Source organism: Gymnogyps californianus, chromosome 4 (assembly GCF_018139145.2).
Source record: "Gymnogyps californianus isolate 813 chromosome 4, ASM1813914v2, whole genome shotgun sequence".
In the NCBI taxonomy this organism is placed as follows: domain Eukaryota; kingdom Metazoa; phylum Chordata; class Aves; order Accipitriformes; family Cathartidae; genus Gymnogyps; species Gymnogyps californianus.
Genome location: NC_059474.1, coordinates 21,125,610 through 21,149,680, shown reverse-complemented (window position 1 = coordinate 21,149,680; position 24,071 = coordinate 21,125,610). Strand labels below are relative to the sequence as shown.

Sequence of the window (24,071 nt, the reverse complement as noted above, 5' to 3'; positions counted from 1 at the left end):
AGCATGCTGTCCCATTTCTTCCTCTGCTTTTGAGCCACAAACTGTTTTCCAGGTACTGATCTTGCAACAGACTCAGTTTTGTCATATTACTCTAAGCTTTTATGCAAAATGTCTGGGCTCTATTTGTAAACAGATCATTTCCATATTGCAAAGATTCTTAACTGTTTTGTGAATAATAAGTGATCAGATTTGCAAGTCATTTAAGCATCTCAAAAGGGTGGTAAGATCATCCAGAAAAATATCACCTTAACTGCATTCTGGAATGTACTGGGTTTGCGTGGCAAGGTTTTGGTAGCAGGGGGGCTACAGGGGTGGCTTCTGTGAGAAGCTGCTAGAAGCTTCCCCTGTGTCCGATAAAGTTAATGCCAGCGGGTTCCAAGACAGACCCGCCGCTGGCCAAGGCCGAGCCCATCAGCAACAGTGGTAGCGCCTCTGGGATAACATATTTAAGAAAGGGAAAAGAAGTTACAGGGGAGTAGCAGCTGCAGCCACAGAGAGCGGAGTGAGAATATGTGAGAGAAACAACTCTGCAGACACCAAGGTCAGCGAAGAAGGAGGGGGAGGAGGTGCTCCAGGCGCCAGAGCAGAGATTCCCCTGCAGCCCGTGGGGAAGACCATGGTGAGGCAGGCTGTCCCCCTGCAGCCCATGGAGGTCCATGGTGGAGCAGATATCCACCTGCAGCCCGTGGAGGACCCCACGCCGGAGCAGGCGGATGCCCGAAGGATGCTGTGACCCCGTGGGAAGCCCGTGCTGGAGCAGGCTCCTGGCAGGACCTGTGGACCCATGGAGAGAGGAGCCCACGCTGGAGCAGGTTTGCTGGCAGGACTTGTGACCCCATGGGGGACCCACGCTGGAGCAGTCTGTTCCTGAAGGACTGCACCCCGTGGATGGGACCCATGCTGGAGCAGTTCGTGAAGAACTGCAGCCCGTGGGAAGGACTCACGTTGGAGAAGTTCGTGCAGGACTGTCTCCCGTGGGAGGGACCCCACGCTGGAGCAGGGGAAGAGTGTGAGGAGTCCTCCCCCTGAGGAGGAAGGAGCGGCAGAGACAATGTGGGATGAACTGACCCAAACCCCCATTCCCCATCCCCCTGTGCTGCTCGGCGGGGAGGAGGTAGCGAAAATCAGGAGTAAAGTTAAGCCTGGGAAGAAGGAAGGGGTGGGGGAAGGTGTTTTTAAGATTTGGTTTTATTTCTCATTATCCTGCTCCATTTTTGACTAGTAATAAATTAAACTAGTTTTTCCCCAAGTCGAGTCTGTTTTGCCCATGACAGTAATTGGTGAAGTGATCTCCCTGTCCTTATCTCGACCCACAAGCCTTTCGTTTTATTTTCTCCCCCTGTCCAGCTGAGGAGGGGGAGTGATAGAGCGGCTTTGGTGGGCACCTGGCATCCAGCCAGGGTCAACCCACCACATGGAAATATGTTCGTAAACTGATCCAAAGCAAAAGCATTGTTTTGATGTGACATAGGAAAAATCATCTAAAATACCTACTACACACTACAGACTTTATTATTGACAGTACATAACATGCAATTTCAGAAGCCACACAATTCATTGAGTTTATAAATTGAGGAGAAAAAAAAGGAAAAATATCAGGAAGTTTCACTTCTGATGAAAGTATTTTGTAGTCACTCTCAAAATTTATGTAAATTTGTACTTTTTTATAATTCAGTAGTAATTTTAAACATATTATCATGTAAAAAATGAGGTACATATTGAAGTTGTTTACAGTACAGCTGTTTACAGAGCCAATCACATCTGTTCTACTGCTTAGACTGGTGTGACATTTCCTTCTTTCCCCAAACAAACCAATTATATTTAGGAAAAAACACTTTGCTATTCATTATCACTGTATCAGATACCTCCATTAGCACAGAAACCGTGAAAAGAAGCAACCGAAGTCTATCCCAAACTAGAACTGGAACTTGTACTTTCTGTATTCTTCTCACACTGTTACCTGTTTACTTGAAAGTTAATATCAATTACCTTTTGGTATATTACCAGAGGAGGGGAACCTCAATCCACCCCACTCCTACCAGTTTGATGCCAGTACCAGCAATACATGCCCAGAGCCTGGAGAGGGGTCACAGGTCAGCAGCACAAAGGAATTCCAGCCACTCCAGCCAGTAAGTCAGCTTCATCAGGGGCCCAACTTAAATACCTCTATGCAAATACACATAGCATGGGGAATAAACAAGAGGAGTTAGAGATGTGCGCACGCTTGCAGGGCTATGATCTTATTGGCATCATGGAGACATGGTGGGATGGCTCCTATGACTGGAGTGTTGGCATGGAAGGATACAGGCTCTTTAGGAAGGACAGGCAGGGGAGACAAGGAGGGGGTGTCACCCTCTATGTCAATGACCAGCTGGAGTGCATGGAGCTCCGGCTGGGGATGGATGAGGAGCCGACCAAGAGTTTATGGGTCAGGATTAAAGGGAAGGCAGGGACAGGTGACATTATAGTGGGCGTCTGCTACAGGCCACTTGACCAGGAAGACCAAGCGGATGAGGCCCTCTATAGACAGATAGGAGCAGCCTCACATTCACAAGCCCTGGTCCTCATGGGGGACATCAACCACCCCAATATCTGTTGGAGGGACAACACAGCAGGGCATAAGCAATCCAGGAGGTTCCTGGAATGCGTTGATGACAACTTCATTCTCCCAGTGATGGAGGAGCCAACGAGGAGAGGTGCTATGATGGACCTTGTTCTCACCAACAAGGAGGGGCTGGTGACGTGAAGCTCAAGGGCAGCCTTGGCTGCAGTGACCCTGAAATGGTGGAGTTCAAAATCCTTAGGGCAGCGAGGAGGGCACACAGCAAACTCACTACCCTGGACTTCAGAAGAGCAGACTTTGGTCTTTTCAGGGATCTGCGTGGTAGAGTACCATGGGATAAAGCCCTGGAGGGAAGAGGGGCCCAAGAAAGCTGGTTAATATTCAAGGATCACCTCCTCCAAGCTCAGGAGCGATGCATCCCAACAAAGAGGAAGTCAGGCAAAAACACCAGGAGGCCTGCATGGATGAACAAGGAGCTCCTGGACAAACTCAAACACAAAAAAGAAGCCTACAGAGGGTGGAAGCAAGGACAGGTGGCCTGGAACGAATACAAAGAAATTGTCCGAGCAGCCAGGGATCAGCTTAGGAAAACTAAAGCCCTGATAGAATTAGACCTGGCCAGGGACATCAAGGGCAACAAGAAAAGCTTCTGTAGGTACATCGGTGATAAAAGGAAGACTAGGGAAAATGTGGACCCTCTCTGGAAGGAAAGAGGAGACCTGGTTACCCGGGACATGGAGAAGGCTGAGGTACTCAAGGACTTTTTTGCCTCAGTCTTCACCAGCCAGTGCTCCAGCCACACCGCCCAAGTCACAGAAGGCAAAGGCAGGGACTGGGAGAATGAAGAACTGCCCACTGCAGGAAAAGATCATGTTCGAGACCATCTAAGGAACCTGAAGGTGCACAAGTCCATGGGACCTGATGAAATACATCCGTGGGTCCTGAGGGAACTGGTGGGTGAAGTGGCTAAGCCACTATCCACCATATTCGAGAAGTCGTGGCAGTCCGGGGAAGTTCCCACTGACTGGAAAAGGGGAAACATAACCCCCATTTTTAGAAAGGGAAAAAAGAAAGACCCGGGGAACTACGGGCCAGTCAGTCTCACCTCTGTGCCCAGCAAGATCATAGAGCAGATCCTCCTGGAAACTATGATAGGGCACATGGAAAATAAGGAAGTGATTGGTGACAGCCAGCATGGCTTCACTAAGGGCAAATCGTGCCTGACAAATTAGGTGGCCTTCTACAACGGGGTTACAGCACTGGTGGATAAGGGAAGAGCAATTGATGCCGTCTACCCGGACTTGTGCAAATTATTTGACACTGCCCCGCACGACATCCTTGTCTCTAAATTGGAGAGACATGGATTTGACAGATGGACCACTTGGTGGATAAGGAATTGGCTGGATGGTCGCACTCAAAGAGCTGCAGTCAATGGCTCCATGTCCAAGTGGAGAGCAGTGATGAGTAGCGTTCCTCAGGGGTCGGTATTGGGACGGGTGCTGTTTAACACCTTTGTTGGCGACATGGACAGTGGGATTGCGTGCACTCTCAGCAAGTTTGCTGACAACACCAAGCTGAGTGGTGTGGTCGACATGCTGGAGGGAAGGGATGCCATCCAGAGGGACCTTGACAGGCTTGAGAGGTGGGCCCGTGCGAACCTCATGAAGTTCAACAAGGCCAAGTGCAAGGTCCTGCACATGGGTCAGGGCAATCCCAAGCACAAATACAGGCTGGGCGATCAGTGGATAGAGAACAGCCCTGTGGAGGAGGACTTGGGGGTGCTGGTTGACAAGAAGCTCCGCATGACCCGGCAATGTGTGTTTGCAACCCAGAAAGCCAACCATATCCTGGGCTGCATCAGAAGAATCATGACCAGCAGGTCGAGGGAAGTGATTCTGCCCCTCTGCTCTGCTCTTGTGAGACCTCACCTGGAGTACTGTGTTCAGCTCTGGGGCCCCCAACATAAGTAGGACATGGATCTATTGGAGTGAGTCCAGAGGAGGGCCACGAAGATGATCAGAGGGCTGGAGCTCCTCTCCTATGAAGACAGGCTGAGAGAGTTGGGGTAGTTCAGCCTGGAGAAGAGAAGGCTCTGGGGAGACCTTCTAGCAGCTTTCCAGTACCTAAAGGGGGCCTACAAGAAAGTCAGAGAGAGACTTTTTACAAGGGCATGTAGTGATAGGACAAGCGGTAATGACTTTAAACTAAAAGAGAGTAGCTTTAGATTAGATGTAAGGAAGAAATTCTTCACTATGAGGGTAGTGACACACTGCAACAAGTTGCCCAGAGAGGCTGTGGATGCCCCCTCCCTGGAAGTGTTCAAGGCCAGGCTGGATGGGGCTTTGAGCAATCTGGTCTAGTGGAAGGTGTCCCTGCCCATGGCAGGGGGTTTGGAACTAGATGATCTTTAAGGTCCCTTCCAACCCAAACCACTCTATGATATGTTATGTTGTGTCCTTTTAAATGGCCACTTGCCATTTAAGCTAAACATAATCAATACATACAGTCGACTCTTAATTCTGGGATTTCACGGTCTGAATCTCTGCCCATGCACATATTTCACGAGAAATTTAGATTTATTATGTAAACTAATTCTGCACTAGTGGAATTCCAGTGTCAGTGCCTGCAAATCCCCAGCTTTTCCAGGTGGAACCAGACCCTGAACTACGCTGTCCTCCCTTTCCTACAGCACCACAGTGGAGCCCTGGGAGATTGATTTGTATCAGTGGAAACATTCAGACTGTTTCTTTTTGTTGATATCTTCTATATGCTATGTATTGGTAAGAAGTATTGCTTGACTTGTCTCCAATAAGACCTTATGACCAACATATATGTTCATTCTACAACAGCATACAGTACTGAGAAGCAAACTGGCCTTTCTTCAGTAGAAGCACTTATAGCCTACTGAAACATGACACAAGACAAGGTGATATACACCAGGTGTACTGAAAGGCAAGCAGGCCAGCTGAAATTCATCTCTATTAGCATTGCCAATTAGAATGTGCCAGCTCCTACTAATTAGCTGAGGTTATAACTTTTCCTTATTTTAATCACCCAAAAAGAATATAGTGCTTCAGACAATGGAGTAGCAACTGAAAGTTACTGTAAGTTAAATGCAGATAGCATTAAAGAGTAATCATAACATCCTTCCCTCTCACACCTATTTTTCACAAATAGATAACTTGAGAGAGGGGATGTCAGCAACTTGCCTTTGGCAGGCAGGTGTAGAAGCCACAGCGTTTACACCCCAGTGCGGCACTCAGTCTCTTGACTTGTGTCAGCTGTTCTATTTCAGAGCACAAGTTCGGGGGGGGGGGGGGGGGGGGGGGGGGGGTTACCTTTTTTTTTTTTTTTTTTAAACTGCTATAATAACATGCCTGAAGGTGGAGATAGCACAAGTAGCTTCAAACTGGCCCTTTATGAAAGTTGTTCTTGCTAACCCACGTTAATGGCTGATTAGAAGATCAAGCTATATATCATTTTTTTATGTTAAATTTGTACAGTGCTTCAGGGCAGGGAGGCGTGAAGTAAAACAACATTACAATGTCAGCCTCAGTACTCCTGTGGGTCTCCTACTCCTTTCAGAAATCAAGTTACATTCGATAAAGAGTATTTCACAGCAAGGAGTGAATGACAGCCATATATTAGGCTTAAAGTTGAGAATAGGCTGACCAGGCAATACAGAAAAACACAGATTGTTCTGTATCAAGCACACACAAGGATTCAAAAGTTAGTTTTGTTTTAGCAGGACCTTCAGCACAACATCAGCATGAAATATGCTGCCACCAGTAGGTTTTTAAATAGCATAAAAGAGCAAAAGAGAGAAGTGACCCTGACTATCTTTTCAACAGTTTAACATTACAACTCGTTTCCTCTCACGCAGAAGGGCCAGTCTGCAGTACTGTACTGGTCCTGCCTGGAACAGCATGCAGCATTATGTAACTCATCCTTAGTCAAGCCCTGCTGGCATGTATTTCTAATCTCTGGATTTTTAAAACCTGAGACAGCAAACAATTAAGAAAGTGCAAGGCAACCATAACATCTTTGTGGTATGCAGTTTAGTCCCAGTTGCTGCAAGAACACTTGTGCAACAAGTGTGCAACCTCAGAATACAACAGGTGATCACACATACAAACATAAAGCCATTTTTTAATCTTTTTCCCCTAACAAATAAGGTACCAGACTTTAGGTCACCTTCTACTTTTCACAGAGAAGAAAAAAGAGTTAAAGAAAAAAAAAATACACACACAAGGTAGGGGAGAAGCTTTTTTGTATTATAGGGCAGTCTACAGCACATACTATACATTAAAGGTCCAATATGCCATAATGGTAAAGAAAAACTACTACTTTTTTAAGGCAGTTTGTAAAAACTAGTGTTTGGTAGGACTCCAATTAGTCTAACAATAGTAAACCATTCATGAACTCCAGGTTTGACCACTACAGTTTTACTTTGCTACAAAATCAAGTCCCAAGGGACAATGCTACATCACCAAGAATGCAGCACCCTGCCTATTCACCAAGACAGGTCAGAGAGCTACCCAGCTGAAGGCCCCTGCGCTGATTTTACAGACTCACTACTGAGAATAAATACCTACACATCTCTCTTCAGACAGAAAACTCATGTGATCTTAGCCCATTAGAGGGGCAAGAAAAAGAGAAGGCAGACACCCTTGAGACATAGAACTTTCAAAATAATTGTACAAAGACTGGTATTCAGACATCAAAACAAATGTTCATCTGTCCCCTTTGCTGCACTCACAACTACCACCTCTTCAAGGCCCTTGCAGAAAAAATACTGAAGACGCACCTTTGATTTTAACCCAACAATAACTACTAAGCTTGATACTTTAGAATGGCTGAAAGGCTCTGTATATGTATAAATACTGCTTAGTTAGAAAGAAAAGGAGATAGTTAAAGCAAATAGCATACAACAAGCATATACTGGCACTTACATTTAAAGAACAGATACACAATAATAGAAGTCAGAGGCCTTTCAGAAAGCAGTATTTTCTATGCTTTAAACAGCTATGCTAGTTCCTAGCCACTCCTCTAAATGGAGCACTCTCTGTAGAATTAGATTATGAGATTAAAAAATTTAAATGATCACAAAAAGCATAAGTAACACCAACTAAACTAAATTAAGTAACAGTCTTGTTTTGTACTAAAGGACTCATTGAAACTGTGTGGCAACACAGCAACAATAGGCTAGATGCTGATTTAGGCTATGATATGATTCCTCCCATGCAGGTAAAACCTATAGTAGCCTTGAAATTCCTTTAATTTGCACCAGTACAGACTATGCCTTAAGCATTCTGTACCAGGTGGGGATACCAAAAGCCTGCCCAGTGCCAGAAATATTAAAAAGCAATATTCTAAAGCTGCTTTTTTTATTTTATTAGGCAATTTTTAAAGCTTTGAATGAAGCCAATCCTCAAGCTTCCATTCACTGCATAAGATCCTTCTCAAGCAATTACTTAAAAATAACCTGTTTTTCTTAATCCTAAAAGGAGACACCAAACAGCAATAGCACACTTACTAGACCATAAACCATTTTCACTTTCTTCCCTCAAATCTATCTGTCTCACATCACCAATATCTTAAACAGAAAGCAACTTTAAGCTATTTGACAAATATTTAAGAAAAATATCCACATAAAGCAAGCTTTATGGGAAGGGATGGGCAATTCTACTCAGCATAAACTAAGCAGCAATAGATCCAGAAGACCTTTCTGCATAAACACTAATGGGCACTGTCAAGGGCACTATTTAGAGCTTGTAATTCTCACACAGATACTTCAGACTGCTTAATGAAGTTTCAAATTACTGATACCGTCATTTACACTACCTTCCACCCTCTTGTTTAATGCTGTCAAATTGCATTAAACTGGCACTATAAACTAGCAGCACATAAGAAACAAATAAATCAAAATCCCTAAAACATCTAGAAAGGAAAAACAGCATTAGCCATGTTACCTAATATTAAATGAAAGTAGTTCACTATTTGAGGGGCTTCAGGCTTTCTAACAGTCACCAGACCACTGTTAACGCTGCTTGGGAGTCTCATTCTACGGGCCTCCCTGTGGTGCAACTTTAGTTTCCTCAACAGGATGCACTGTAAAGCCATTATAAGCAGACACAATAAGACCAGACATTCCTCTCGAAATCTTTTGAGTCTTACTCACATTGCTCACTACATTCAAGAAACCTGGAACAAAGATATACACAATAGACAAATTAGATACTTCAGATATCACTATAGCCTAAATTTTTGAAGAGTTACTCATAAGTTAGATGAACAATTGTAGGGAGATAATTTCCTCTGATAATTTACTTGCAATACTTTCATTGAACAAGATCTTTAGTGAATAAGTATTTACAGAATATTTGAAGAGATGAGGCTAAAAATCGCTGGTTAAAACGTAGATATTTACTACACAGCAAACACTTAGCCAATGCACTACCTCAGACTGCACTTAAATGACTTCCTACACTAGCAGAAAGAACCAATGGCATGTTCCTGGTTTTATTCCTCTTTTGTTCCTACTTTTAGCTGTTTGACTAATACCAACTTTTAGATCTCTATGTGCTCACCATTAGCACAACACGTTCTGAATGATGTGGGAAAAAAAGTATTTTTCTCTCAACAACTCTACCATTCTAGACCTCTGGAAATTTCTTTTTTAATCACTACATTCTGGAACATATTTGGCAATGAACTGTACTGCTCATTAAGTACTGTCTTTTGATATTTGGAATATTTGGCTCAACTTACTTATTTCACTCAAATCAAAGTGGGGGAGGAATGGCGGTGTTGGGTTGTCAGTCCATTTTCCTGTATCCCAAGTTTAAAAAGATATTCCAAAATGCTTTGGACTAAGAATTCTAGCTCTTTGTAGCCCAAAGAAAATTTACCTCCAAGTGGAAGCACACTGGACTTTCCACTTATTACAACATATAATAAATGTTTAAAAATAGCTTGACAGCAATCCTTAGGGCTTACTAAATTAAAAATATGCTTATCTGGAATTCAGCGCTTGCAACAGTCACCTTCATAAATTACAATTTCATACAGATGAGTGTGTAAACTAGCTTAGTTTACTCACAATACATCCAGCACATCAAGAGGAAATTAACGCTACCTGGACTGAATGAGTTTTTAGTCAGGTTTACGTACGCCTATAAATAACAGTACCAAAACAGATTCGTGAATATGCTTTAAGAGGTCGTCCATTTACTACTCTGAACTACTTGGTGGAAAAATTGTTGAATTATGTCTATTTCAATAACCACCATCATTTTTAGCTATTCTTTTTTACCTACCTTCAGATGTTTTCCAGCGTTTCCACAGATCCTCAATGGTGATATGTTTGTCTTCTCTGTGCAGGTGACTATGTTTATTAGAGGCATCCTTGTATTGCATATCTTCCCTTAGAAACTGAAGAAAAGGGAAAACATCATCTTAAATGCCAAAATAACAATTTCTAAACAAAAACTACATGGAAATCAGGCAGAGAAGAATCTTTACTATCTCTTCCCCATGCAAGCAGCACACAATTCATGTACGTTGACTACATCAAATACTCAGAAAGCAAGTTAAACACTCTTACAGGATTTGATTTTCACAACGATTAAATCCTAGAAAAAATGAAGGTGCAGTTGCTAGTACACTAGGTTTAACAACATTATTAGTATGCCTTAGATTTACAGGGATTACAAGAATGCACCACACAAGTCATACTGTGTACTTCTCTATTCTGAAGACATTTAACCAACTTCACCTACTTGAAGATAAGACCATGTAAGATTTGAAAATGTGCCAGTCCTTTATGGATGAGTAATACCTGAATCCTGCTATACCAGTTAAATGCAACTGCTTGAGGGATGAGAGAAAGGTGTTGACTAAGTATTACTAAAGTCTTTTGATTAGACAACACAAATTTGACTTCTATTTCATCAAATTAAAAAACAGAAGTCATCTTAGGGCCGATTTTCTTCTTGCTAATCATTCCTCAGTGGTTACACTCCAAGCACAGAAGCATTACACAAAGCTGTTTCATTCTCAGTAATTAATAGGAAGCCTATGTCAAAATACCACGCTTTGCCTTTTAGTAAACAGGATAAAAAGGAAGATCCTGCAATCATGTCATATACAGCAGTGTCGTATCAGTATTTCACAAGTCACTACAAATGGGTTCTCCAAATACATACAAGAAAAAAAGCATGGAACTGTAAAATCCATTTTATTTTTATTTCACATAGGCCTAAAAAAGTTGGAATACTGGTTAGCAAATCACCTCCCATTAATAATGGAAACCTTCCATAGTTATCAGTCCCTAAAAGCACAGCATGAGCAGTCTCTGTGGGTGGAGACCTTAGTATTAGTACCAGAAAACTAACATGAGAGCTAAGTAATCTTCCACAGTAGATTGCTTGCTTTCTTCAGTTCCTGAAGGAACAGCTATAGATAGTCATGATGGCTAACTCAAAAAACAGCTTTTTATGTGGTTAGTCATATGCCATCACCACTTCAAGGAGGTGAGGAAGAAGGCCAAGCTAGCGATGCACTGCAGAAAAGCCCACTTCTTAAAATTTAGTCCTGGTAATAATTTATCTGCAGAGCTTCTTGCATAGGCCCCATTTCTAACAAATCTAGAGATTATGTCATTCAAGAAACTGCAGGAGAGACTGAAAAGTAGTCAATGTTAAACCATAATATTAACTCTTAATAAAAAGAGTGCACGATAGCAGAAATATGCAAGAAAAAGCTAACACTTATCAATTTTCCCTTATTAAAAACTTCATTCTCACTAGGAAATACGGGAAGGGATTCAAGTTTCTCCTCTGACTGCTAGACTTGTGATAAAGTACTAATAGCCCTCCCTAATCCAATCATAAAGCTATACATGTCTTTTGGTTCCAAATATAGATTGGATGCAAACCCTCTCTCATTCATCTACCACTTCAAAACTTTTTTGATTGTCAGACATCAGCTTTCTAAAGTCTTTTGATTCCTAAAATAGTTCCATTTAGCTCACACAAATTGCACGAGCATTTTTAACTCCTCTGCCCTATGTATATGAGAAAGGCATAAATACAGATATATATACACACATGTATACACATGAGAAATATAGGAGAAATTTATGAAATATACGAGAACAACTGAAAAATAGCAGCCTGTTGGGGCAGAGGCAATTACAGAACTTCTGAAACACCATGGACCAGCAACTGTAAAAAGGTACAATAAGCACAGAAAAGGACTGATTGCTGTAACTATATGCAAACGTAAAAATATCTGCTGCATAACCTCTGTTGCATATTCCATAGTCCAAGTGTGAACTCTGAGTACTTCCCAAATTGGCATAACTACCATGAAGCTGGCAATTTCGATAGTTAACATACAACATGCAATCAAAGGCGGATTATCTTATTCGTTCCCATCCATGTTTATTAAAGGGTAAAACCGAAGAAAAGGAGCCAAACAATTAAAAAAAAAAAAAATCTTCCTATTCACTAATGTCTCTAAGCCTTTTCAGATTAAAGTACAGTCTCACAGCTGGAGCAGCAGGAAAGAACTGATGTTTGCCCACCTGACCTTTTCCCTTCAAACTGCAAGTACCTACCATCAACTACCATCCCCAGCGTGTCTTTTGGGACCTTGTGAAAAATGTACTAAAAAGACAGCGAAAAATATATTATAGGTCCCTCCCTGCAAAGACTATCTCCCTTCATATGGGGGTTAAGGTACATGTTAACACTCACTCTTTAGCTTTCTAGTGACTGGTGATGCACTGCCCTTGGAGACTCCAAATGTCAGGCATGGACATTTGTTTTAAAAACAAACGTCGTAGGCCGATCAAGTTTCTGCAGAGGAACAGAATGGAATATATGCTCTATGTAAAGGTTTCAGCACATTTTGCATCTCCTCAGCTAAAACTCATACCTCAGATCAATTTCGTTCATAAGAAATAAACTTGATTCTATCTTTACTGCTAGTTGTCAGCAAAGGTCGTAAAATACTTAGGACAAGAATGTCTGAACAGTTACAGGTGCTGTCAAGGAAAATCTGAATTGCTGTTAACAATACTACATACAGGGTTAGGAATAAAGAAGGGAAGGAAGATGCCAACTGATAAACAGAAAAGCTTCAAGGTGTTACGTCTCACCCTAAAGCACTATAAGGTACTATAAGAAAGCGTTCTGATTTTAAAAATGGGATGGACATAGGTTACCTTGGCACCCAGATAAGTAATGCAAACAACAGTTTATGGAAAACTTGCAGCATTTTATGTCATTCTGCTACAGAGCCCGCAGAGGGAGCAAGAGTTAACATATGAATTCACATTCTCAACATACTGCTGGAACCCAACCGGCTACGCTAACAAGTTGAGGGGAAAAAATGAAAAGCCCAATTTCAAATTTCATCACAAATACAGAAAACAAATCCAAGTTCGAAGCACAAGATTTCCCGGGAGAAGAGGACAACAGTGGAAAAGATCTGGTTTATACTGGGAGACTGTTTAGAGTATTTGATTAAGTCCCTTTTAAAAAAAGGGACTGTCAACACACAAACTTGTAAGCAGTTTGCATTTAGTAATCAGTACTCCTCAGGGGGAGAGAATGTCTTCAAGAAAAGAGCCCCTCTTCTGTTCAATCCTACCCATATTGCTCCCAGATCCTGTGAGAATAACCATGACGACTTCCTCAACGAGCTTCTCTAACACTGGATGGTCACAACAGTAAAGTCACAGTGTGCATAGCTAGAAAGAGGCCATCATGTTTCATGGAATGAATGCATTTACTAATGAAGAGATATATGACATCATCAAACATCTTTCTTTTGTTTAAAAGATCTTTGTTTCAAAACTGGCCTAAAATGGAAGTTCTCCTTTAAGAAGAGGAATTGTGTCCTAAACTGAAGAAAGCCATAAAAACAGAACTCTGGTAAAAAGAGAGGATTTTTCTGTTCCTTGTCATGGCAGCTAATCTCTCCTCTGTTGCCCTGGTCATTAAATATACAAAGAAAAGGTTAGAAAAATAACTCTAAACAGGGAGGTTAAAAGAATAAGCTTTAACAAAAAACATCTAAGGATTATCCTAGCCAACATAATTACTCAAGAGGAAGAAGGCCTTTTAAGACTACAAAGATGAAACCAAGAAAGCAGCAGATAAGTTACCTAAAAACTCTGTGTGAAACAAAAAAAAAAATCATTTGTCAAAGTAGTTACTTCAAAAACGAGTAAAAAAAAAACCACCACACCTAGACTCGAAACTGGAGGTTTGATCCCAAAAGTACCGTAACAACTGTGCCTCTACAAAGATTCACATTCCAAAGCCCAAGGTTCAGCAGTGTAATAGGTGGAGAGGAAACTTTCTCCTCCTTGGGGGGGGCAGGGAGGGACGGACAGGACTTGCGGAGCCCTGGAAAACACTTACAAGGTCAGGTACACCACAACCTTCCTTCCTCTTCAGAAAGCCTTCAGTACTGTAACATTCACCAAAATCCAGTCAACTCATAACCAAAAACTAACCTGAAGCAAGAACCACCAAAAAAAAAAATTCTGACACTTCCAAAAGAGGAAAAGACACACCAAAATCCAATACCGGTTTGACATGGAGAGAGCACTTGCAAACCAAAGCCACATGCAACAATACAAAAAGTTAAAATATGTTAAAATATGGAAGTTACAAGAGATGCTTGCTCCTTGAAGAGCAAATGAACAACTGCATACTTTTGCAAACACCAGTGGAAAAGTAAAATTAACCACACTCACTAACCGCAGAAGGAAGTACTCATGCTATGTTTACATTTTGTTCTGGGTGAAGGCTCAATTTTATGATTTTCAGTTTCACCAGCTTAAAATAGACCCTCTGACAAGTTTACTTTAAGACCAATCAGTAACATCTCCTGGCTAAGTATTACTGTCTTCCTTGAGCATCTGTTCCTTAAACAGTGTTCTTTTCTTCAGTTTTATTCCTTCAAAAGAAAACATGCAAAAGTTACAACTTCAGTTTTCCTATAATCCTACCTTCAGATACAGCCGGTTACTGTTAGACAGCCTTTTAGTACACTCCCTCCTGTCCACTACTACGAGACTCGTTGCAGCTATTGCAATGTCACACTTATGGACTAAGTTATGATGGCAAGTGTGCTTTTAAAAGGCAACATACTATGATTCAGGTATGACAGCGTTCACAACTGCCTAGCCTATAGTAATGGCTTCTAAAGATGCTAGTAAAATAAGAAAATGTATTTAAGCATAATAAAAACATCACTAGAAAAATGTAGGACATAGCCGTGAAAGTGTTACCAAGTATATCTTAAGTAATCTACAAATTCTATTGAAAAAAGATTATTGGAGCTCAAAACAAAATTGCACCTATTCTACTGCAAAGTAAACTTTGCAATCTCTTCAAAGCCAAGTTAGAACTTCCAAGGGGGCATTTCATTGTAGCTGGACTAAATGCCTGCAGTGCTACATAAACAGGTGCAGACAGCTACATATTAGCTTAAGTACCTCCAGGGAGGCAAGGCATGAGGTAGGTCTGATCCAAATCACGTTGGAACAGGTTTCTATGCAACTGTACCCATGATAACACATGCTGCCTCTCTACAGGACTTTGTATAGGCACAGCCGTAGACTAACATGGTCATAATGTTTTCAGACAAGACCTGGCTCCTACCTATCCTGCTCTGAAAAAACAGACTCTGTAGACATGCTCAGAGGTGCTTACAAAACTTCAGGAGGCTAAAAGACACTGCCTGGGGACAAATACACTAGCAGCTGAATGATAAAATTCAATGCAAAAAAGACTTCTATTAACAGATCTACAATAAACTAAGGGAATCAGAGTAACCCAATAGCTTTGGGGGAAAAGGTTTGCTACACTGGTTAGGAAGCTCAAAATACTCGTTTGAAAGATCAATGTTCGTAACAGAATGTTCTTGCACAGCAAGATGTAAGACAGACTCAGGAGCCATCCCAGTATTATGCAAAACAGTTATGATGTTTTCAGTTTCTGAACCACTGCAGCAGATATTTCTCTACCATGCAGAATTTTGCCTAACCAGCTAACACTGAAGTATAAACTGGTTTACACAAATATGAACACCAGTTTAAGGACCTTTATTATATAAATAAGGATGAAACCAGAATACTAAGGGAACTTTAAAGGACATTTAACATCTTGCTGAGTGTATATTTGCCAACAACAAAATGAAGCAAGAGCTCAGTCTATAGCAGAACCTCTCCCAACTGAAATTATAAACTTCAGGAGCCTACCCCAGGTGTTAACAAGGTCCCAAGATGCACTAAACAGACAGAGATCAAGCTTTTGAACTATGTCATCCATTATTTTTTAACATCTGTTCCATACATAGCTGTACTTCCCCCCACCCCCCAAAATCTTCTGCTAAATTTTAACTCCCTCCAAGATGTAACAATCAAAAGGAAGAGAAATTCTGCGCATAAATTTGCTTTTGTTCAAGAATACAGAAGGGCCATTCACTTAGGTTCTGAGTTTAATGTTAAATTCAATGTTTTTTCACCTCACACTTTATGCTCCTAATATCCAAATATACATACTTAAAACGGGAGCTCTGTTGGCATCTAGTTCTTCAGGATTTCCTGTCACAGAATTTCTTGCAATTCTGCCCAAAGTATTTAGTACTCACTACTGTCCAGAACAGATTATTGAAATGAATAGGTGTCTGGTCCAAACTAGTGAATCATGTTTCATTCATTTTTTTTATATCTCTAAGGAATTCAAGAACAAAGACATCCACAGAATTCTTTCACCAACTCATCTTTACACAAATTGAATAGGCAGCTCTATTACTCTTTCAGCAGGAATTCAGAAAATAATTTCATGTTGAAAAGTTACATGTTAAATTTTATTTCTCCAGATTCTCCTAAAATAGTAATACTAATATATAATATTTTAATTTATCAAGCTTGTAAAATAGATTATGATGTATAGATGCATGCACCATTTTAATTGCTAAAAGAAAGGAAGCATAAACAACCAAGAATACGACTAGCAAATTAATAACATAATAAAAACAAGTAATAAGAGCATGAACTGGTTCTCCTTTATTATAAATCCTTTAATCACAAATTCGCTCTAAAGGGAGGGTATACTGAAGCATACGTTTCTGAGCTCACCCCAGTTCTATAAATTATTTATTTTTAACTGAGTTGTTTACACTTGACCTCTGTATCTTCTCCATTTTTATTTCTTTCTGGATTCTTCCTTTGACTTTTCTCTTTTTTAGACTCCACCTCTTCGCTTTCTCTCAAAAAACACAGCATAATCTCTCAGGACATTACGTTTGTTCCACCTTTCTTGGATTATTTGCATCTTGGATGCAAATATGACCTCAAGCCCTCAAACAACAGCTTCACAGAGCCCATCCATACAGAAATCGTCACTTCAAAGGAAGATCTTGGGCTGTCAAATATTCTGCTCCTGTCAAACTTACTATATCCAAAGTGCTGTATTACTATTACTACTCCTGATCAGATCATACTAGCTACTTTTTCTGCTTTAATCGCTGTATAGAAGACAATCATCCTCCCTGTTTTAGGCCACTAAAGCTAGATTCTTTTTGATTCTTGCCTCCAGAGAACATTTTAAGTCAGGCACTTCTGCATATCACCCCTGAGGTTCCAACTTCTTTGACCATACTGTTAAAAGCCATTCTCTGATCGTTTTGTGCTTTCAATACTGCAGTCTCTTCCTCTCTGCACAGTGTTTTTCGTCTTTTTTTTTTGGTGGTGGTTTTGTGTGGGGTTTGTTGGGTTGGGTTTTTTGTTAAGTAATTATGCAAGTGCACTCAAAAAAACTCAAACAAAATATCAAGATATTAAGTGATCTATCCAAAGATCCCACGCAAAGCTGTAAATTCGTGCCATTAGCTTTGTGTGACATTAAGATATTAATATTTCAAAAACATCAACTTATTCTATTTCTACAGAGAGATTCCTTGAGGAAATGACTTGATGTAGGATCTACATATGGAGGTTCTTTGGAAACAGGAAAAAGCTATGTAAATAGTGAACATATGATAAGTTTATCTTACTGCTTGTGCCTCTTCATCATTAAAACGAATCATGTACACGTGGTGCAACAGATGCTTCCTGAGGCAGACAGCCTCCCACAACACATGACTAAAACCTCAGTTAGTAATACATTCTCCCTTTCAGTTACCCTTTTACAGCCTACCTCTTTAAACCAGTTTAAACAATTGCAATCTTTTGTATGTTAATAATAAAGTAATAATAGCAGGAGCTAGATTTGATACAAAAATTCATATCAGCATGCCCTAACGGTAAGTATTGTCTTTTTCCACATCCTTCCTTTTTCCTCTTCTCTGCTGTACCATACTCTCCGGTTTTCACACTGTGATAGCCTACTTTACAGAAATTGGTAACTGCACAGTAAAGCATACCCTAAAGTATGTCACAAATTTATTATTTAAACCATTTTTTTTTTCCTTTAAGTTATGCTTCTTGTTTTGAAGCACATAATTCTATTTAAAATTCAGGGCAAGTACTAGAAAGTTACATGAATCCTGAACGCAAAAAGAAAATCAAATATATGAGTAGCTATGACAAAAGCTCTTTTTTCCAAGTATTTTGTAATAATGAGAAAAGTATATTCTAGTGAATTTAAAAGTTCAAGTTTTTTCATCTTTATAAATCTCTGAAGTTATACTATCTAGTCTAACTTAGGTAACAGACCAAAGAATAAGGAAAAAATATCTAACCAGTTCATGCTCAAACTAGAGCCCCTCTATCTTCCTTTGAAGACTTCAACAAATCCCTCATGTGTTTCAATGACTAATAAATCCTATGCTAAAAATTTAGATCAAGTTTCCCCATATCAATTTCATCAAGGTCAAATACAAGCTTCTTTCCAGTCCACCCAAGGTAGATCCAAAAGGCTTCCAGTATCAGACAATTTTTGAGGAAATAAAAAGTTTCTGATAAAAGTTCAAAATTTCTTATATCCTAGAGAAACTCTTTCTCTACAGAATGATTTTATGTGAGACTTCATGTTACAGAGGAAAAATAAACTACAACATAAAACAGGGTATGAGGAACATTACGAAAATTAATAGCGTGCAGATGAAATGTCTGGAATCACTGTTGGGAGTTCTCCACTGGATTAGCAAATTAAAGTAGTTAAAATAAATAGTCCAACATCTTTAGCTCTTGTTACCTTCCCCTCTCAAAATAACTTATTTACAAGAACTTCCTTCCTTGGTGTAAATATACACTTGTAATTTGTAACACTGTTTTAGTGCTGGTAAAACAACAGAAAGCTATTGTACTTTGTCACATTTTTCCTGCCAAATAAAAAGCTGATTAATATCTAATCAGCGTACTCAATATACTGCTCTTCCAGGAGTCTTGCAAGTAAAACCATGCAGCATGCATGAAACAGGAAATCCATTACCCTGTTTTTAAGTAAAATCCCTGTATTTCATGTAAACTTTACTTCTAATAAAGTTTTTTTTTTAACTATCAGTCCTCATTCTTAGTAGCATTAAGCAGCATTACCCACTGTGACAAAACAAAAAAAAAATCTGGTTTTGAAATAGTGTATATGAGCACATATTTAGTATATATTCAGACTTACTGTAATCAAGTAACTACATAACCATGTTGTTAAAATGTCATATCTTTTAAGATTATGGTAAAGAACCAGTAAGAGCACTACAACAAGAACATACAGATTACTAGTTGAACATGCAATTAAATTGCATTTCTCATTAATTTCAGGTTTGCTTTTAATGTCTCAGAAGAAAGCACTCTATGCAAATACATAGTTTCCATGCAAATCAGCGATGAAGATATGTAGAAAAAAAAGCTAATTTGGGGGAGTTTTTTTAAATATTTCTTCAATAATTAAAAATTAGCTAGCAGAAACAAGGGCTACATTTCAGTTATTTTATGCACAGTGAGTAGTTTGAATATAGTTTCACTCATCTCTCATTACCCCAGCTATAACAGCATCCCTCATGAACTGTTCTAATTTCAGTCATTTTAACAGGTTTATTTAAGAGTAGCTTCTGTTGCTTGGGTTTATGTCAACATTCCTCTGGAACAGGAAGAAACTTAAGGTCAGCTACAAAGATGGTCCACTGGAAACCAGGACAGATCTTTTGAATACCAATAAAAATATTCCAATGTATAAATATTTCCGTATTTTCTTTTAACTGTCTACACTTCCATATATAACAAATGCAGCACAAGTCAAGAGAATCGCACAGTGCTGAGAAGCTCCTCAGAAAGCTGACACTCCCTCACTAATGTTTCAGTTTGCAGACTGGATTGTGCCTGTCCCAAACATTAATGACAGTAACCCAACATTCTGCAATAACAGAGCTAGACTATTTCCAGTGCCTGAACTACCTTGGCATGACAGTCCCTAAGGTACAGAGCAGATTTTTTCCTCCAAAGTTAAAAGGTACACTATTTTGTTCTGGACCATTCTCTCCATTGTATTGCTTTCCTTCAGAAAACTCGTATCAAGCAAGCATCAATCACTGTTGATGCTGTTTATACATAATCACACAGATAAGTAGCATCACATTAAACTTGACAATGATAATTCACAACTTAACTAATTCATGGAGAACAATCTTCCCTGAGATGCTACAAAAAAGGGAAGAGAAGTCAGGGCTAGATTCTTCTCCCACTCACCTCCAGTGAGAATGAGCTTCAGAACCACATGGCAATACCCTCATTTTTAGGGGACAGGAGATGAGGGGACATCTTTACTCCCCTTCCTTTCTCAAGCCTGTACCTGACAACTGACAGAAAGCAAAAGAAGCAAGAACAATGAAACTACATGGATATATCCATTCCTACCCAGTAATTTTGAGAATCTCGATGGTAAAGTTGAGCAAGTGCAAGGGCAAGTCCTTTGCCAGGACTACCAGGAGCCTGCCTACCAAACTCATTTGAGCACAATCACAAAAAACTTCAGGCAGGTCTGAATAACCTTCCTTAGTTCATAGGACTTAATCTACTATTAACCTACAGCAGGAGGTGCTTACTACTTACCCGTAAAATGTGAGGAGAAACACGTAAGAAAGCTTTCTAGACTGCTGTCTGTAACAGGTATTGTTTTGCACCATGAAGTGCCTGGAACAGATCTAAGGTACATAGGAAAGCCTAGCGATGCCTTAAGCAAGAAAACCTTGGAGCAAAGAAACTAAAATACCAGATGGCAGATCATGTCAACTCTTAGTCACCTCACTGCAAGCTAAACCAACACCATTTGCCTACCTCTTACACTAATCACAAAAATAACAGCTTTTATACATAGTAGTATAAAACTTTCCATTAGGCTAGAACAATGGACAATAGTATTCCATTTCAGACAATTCTAGAAGCTAGAATTTCATTCCACATTTGGCTGTGGGAAGGGCTGAATTAAGAAAAACAGCAACAACTACTCAAGTGCTGGAACATAAAGAGCAGCTATATAAGACAGGGGAAAAAGACAGAACTCATGTATTCACAAGTGAAGGCTTTTTACTCCTACCTCATCACTTTCATCTACTTCAATACCACCATCTTTGTCATCATCCATTTGCTTATGGATCATGCGGAGAGCTTCTAGGCTGAATCGGTCCTCCTCAGTAAAGCACGGTGGGTTGAGTGAACTGCAGGGATCTAAAGTGGGGGGGGGGGGGGGGGGGGAAACAAACAAACAGAAATATTAGCTACTGTCACTCTAGAATATAAAGCTCCCAAGCAAGAGAAAGGGCTTAAATTTCTGTATGTGTACATGTACTTCACTGCACATAGCCACCAGGTCATAGATGTCAAACTTAGCTGTAAAATAATAATTCTTAGTAAAAAAGTGAAGGGGGGGGGGGGGGGGGCAAAATCAACTCTTTTTTTATCCAGGAAGGAAGCCCAAAGAATAGGCTGGAATAGTTTGACTCTTGGATTTTTTTTTTTTCCACCCCTCTAACTGCTATTTCCACCTCTTCTTCTATCTATCATCCCACCCTTAGTAATATATCACTGCAATAGCACATAAAGTCACTGCGTTTTCCAACCTCCTTTCTGAAAGCCTGGGCTAAACAGAGAGCGGTGGAGGAAGAGAAAAAGAATTGTCATGTCCTACAATCACAGCTTCATAAACAGATAACAAAGGGATGGTAACCACATTGCAGATCAAATTCAAAGTAGATAGTAGTACTGAATGCAAAACATTCAAGGAGGACTGCAAGAGAAGAAAGCACACCGCAAAGAAAATTCAACTGATAATAATACATTATATCTCAGTTCTGTATGCTCTGATCAAAAACAGCAGAGTCACTGTGGAGCAGGATTCCAGGTCAAAAACAGTATTTTTCCATTTGCATTCATGACTGAAGGCTCATGATTTGTGCGCATCTGATGGATCTGCTTCCGCCATATCAGATTGTTATATCTCTGTTCTTTCCCTTCCACAAGGCACATGCCAAATGCTCCAAAACTCTACAATGCATGTTGATCAACCATCATTAAGACTGGTCTTTCACGGACTTTAGCATTAACTAATAGCTAGCTATTTCATTAATTCTGATGTACCGAACACCCTCAAGGAACAGAAGGTGGAGAAGGATATAGAAATAATTTTTTGAAAGTTCAGCTTTAATAAGATAGTGAATTCCCACTGTAATAGCCATTATAAAAATGCACTGACTAGTCCCATAAACTGGTACACTCCACTTTAATCATATCAATGCAAATACAAATTGGGCAGCATATGAGTAATTTTTGCTTCTTCTAGTCTATCAAAGGATTACGTTTTCATGTTACTACAGAATTTATTAAAGGCTCATTTATATAAGTAATGAAAAGGAAGCACATATAGAAACAGATAGGATCAAGAGTTTGCACAGAGAAATAAATTTATTGTTTTAGTATTTCCATACCGATTGAGCTGGCATGATTCTGCTTTTCTGCCTATTATAAATTTAAAAATAATCAAAAATAATGGATGCTGGTAAGACTCAGCTTGCACAAGGCTACAAAGCGGAAGTACAAAGGTAGCAACCACAGCATAGCTGGAATCTCAGATGCATATTAACAGGACTGATCCCTACATCCCTACAGCTAGACATGAGTCAATGCATTCTTACTTTATACATCAGTTTTATTATACAGAAGTTAACAGTTACCTGTTTTCTGTGCCCATATATCAATTAAAAAAACACAAAACAAACAAACAAACAAAAAAATCACCGCAAAAAACCCAAACACCTCACTGACACTGCCCCAGAACAGAGAGATGCTGTTTTTCGAATTACTTCATATAAATCAGAAAGACAAATCGGGGGCTTAAAGGACTTATCCCTGTAATACAGAGTGCTTGGTGTAGAAAGGCTTCCCTTGCAATAGTAATGAATCACCTGAAAGTTCTGCTAATAATTAAATTCCAATAGCCATGAACAAAGAATCTGACACTACTTAAATACAACCATGTATCAGAAAAACCATTTTTGTATTGCAAGATTAGATCGATACTATGTTTTAAGTTAGAAGAAAGCATAATTGTCAGAATAGATAAACAGGTCCCTCAAACACACTCAACTTGTTTAATTTGTACTTAGTTCTATTCTTACATAGACGAAAACGTCAGATAAATAGTGTTCACAGTTTGTAAGCACCCACTCAAATTTTTTCCATTTTGTTCAGCTGAAAGCTCAGCTTTTCAAATCAATAAGGTTTTCTCAGAGTACATTTTCTCAAGACTGAGGTTGATCAGTTTCTTAATCAGAGTACTTATTTATCTTAAATATGCCTCTTTTGGTTATTTAAGCATGAAGGCACTTCAAAGAGCTATGGCTCTTCTTGAGAGAAGTAAACAGGCTGCTTGCGCTTCAAACGTCCCATGCACTGGCTCCAGGAACACTTGATCTCTCTCTTAAGAAACAATAGAGTTCCAACTGCTCCTTTTGGGACTGAGAAACATGGAGTAGGACCACATCTCCACTGCAATAAAAATTAACCCACTCTATACAGATCCAGATTTATCTTCAAGATTATTTTCATAAGGTAAAATTAAACATTCCCAGACTGACAACACTTGTCATCCCCCTCTTCAGAGAACAATCTCAAAACAAAAACAAATTACAAAGCCACAACCTAAAGAATAAGTGAAAAGCATTTCAGAAGCATACCTATAAAGCCCTATCAAATCCAAAAAAACAACTGACGGAAATTTAACCATCTGCAGCTCTGCAGAAGATTCTAACATGCAGTATTTTGCCTCACTTGCATGGCAGAAACAATTCAAATTAATACTAGATGAAGTATGGTTAGAAACTTCTCAAACATCCAGTTAATTAAGATAAAAGCCAAGAGGAAAAGTCTCAAGATCAGCAAGCACCATAAACATAGGCCTGAGGCCCCGCAACAAATTATAAGACTAGTTCATAATTTATTTTTCACTTTGAATCCACCCTATTGAAGGTGTTCTGGGATTCCAAACCTTCT

The 24,071-nt window shown here is 39.8% G+C and overlaps 1 protein-coding gene across 1 annotated transcript in view; it reads right to left on the bottom strand.

The window, feature by feature from the left end:
• Positions 1-21,241, bottom strand: part of STIM2 (stromal interaction molecule 2) — a 32,543-nt gene extending 11,302 nt beyond the window's left edge. The window contains exons 1-2 of the mRNA XM_050896183.1: positions 21,121-21,241; positions 9,883-9,997 (exon numbers count right to left, since the gene is read on the bottom strand). Of these exons, the coding sequence (XP_050752140.1) occupies positions 9,883-9,997; positions 21,121-21,183 (178 nt within the window). The 5' untranslated portion in view covers positions 21,184-21,241. The remainder of the gene's footprint in view (positions 1-9,882; positions 9,998-21,120) is intronic.
• Between the last annotated feature and the right edge of the window lie 2,830 nt (positions 21,242-24,071).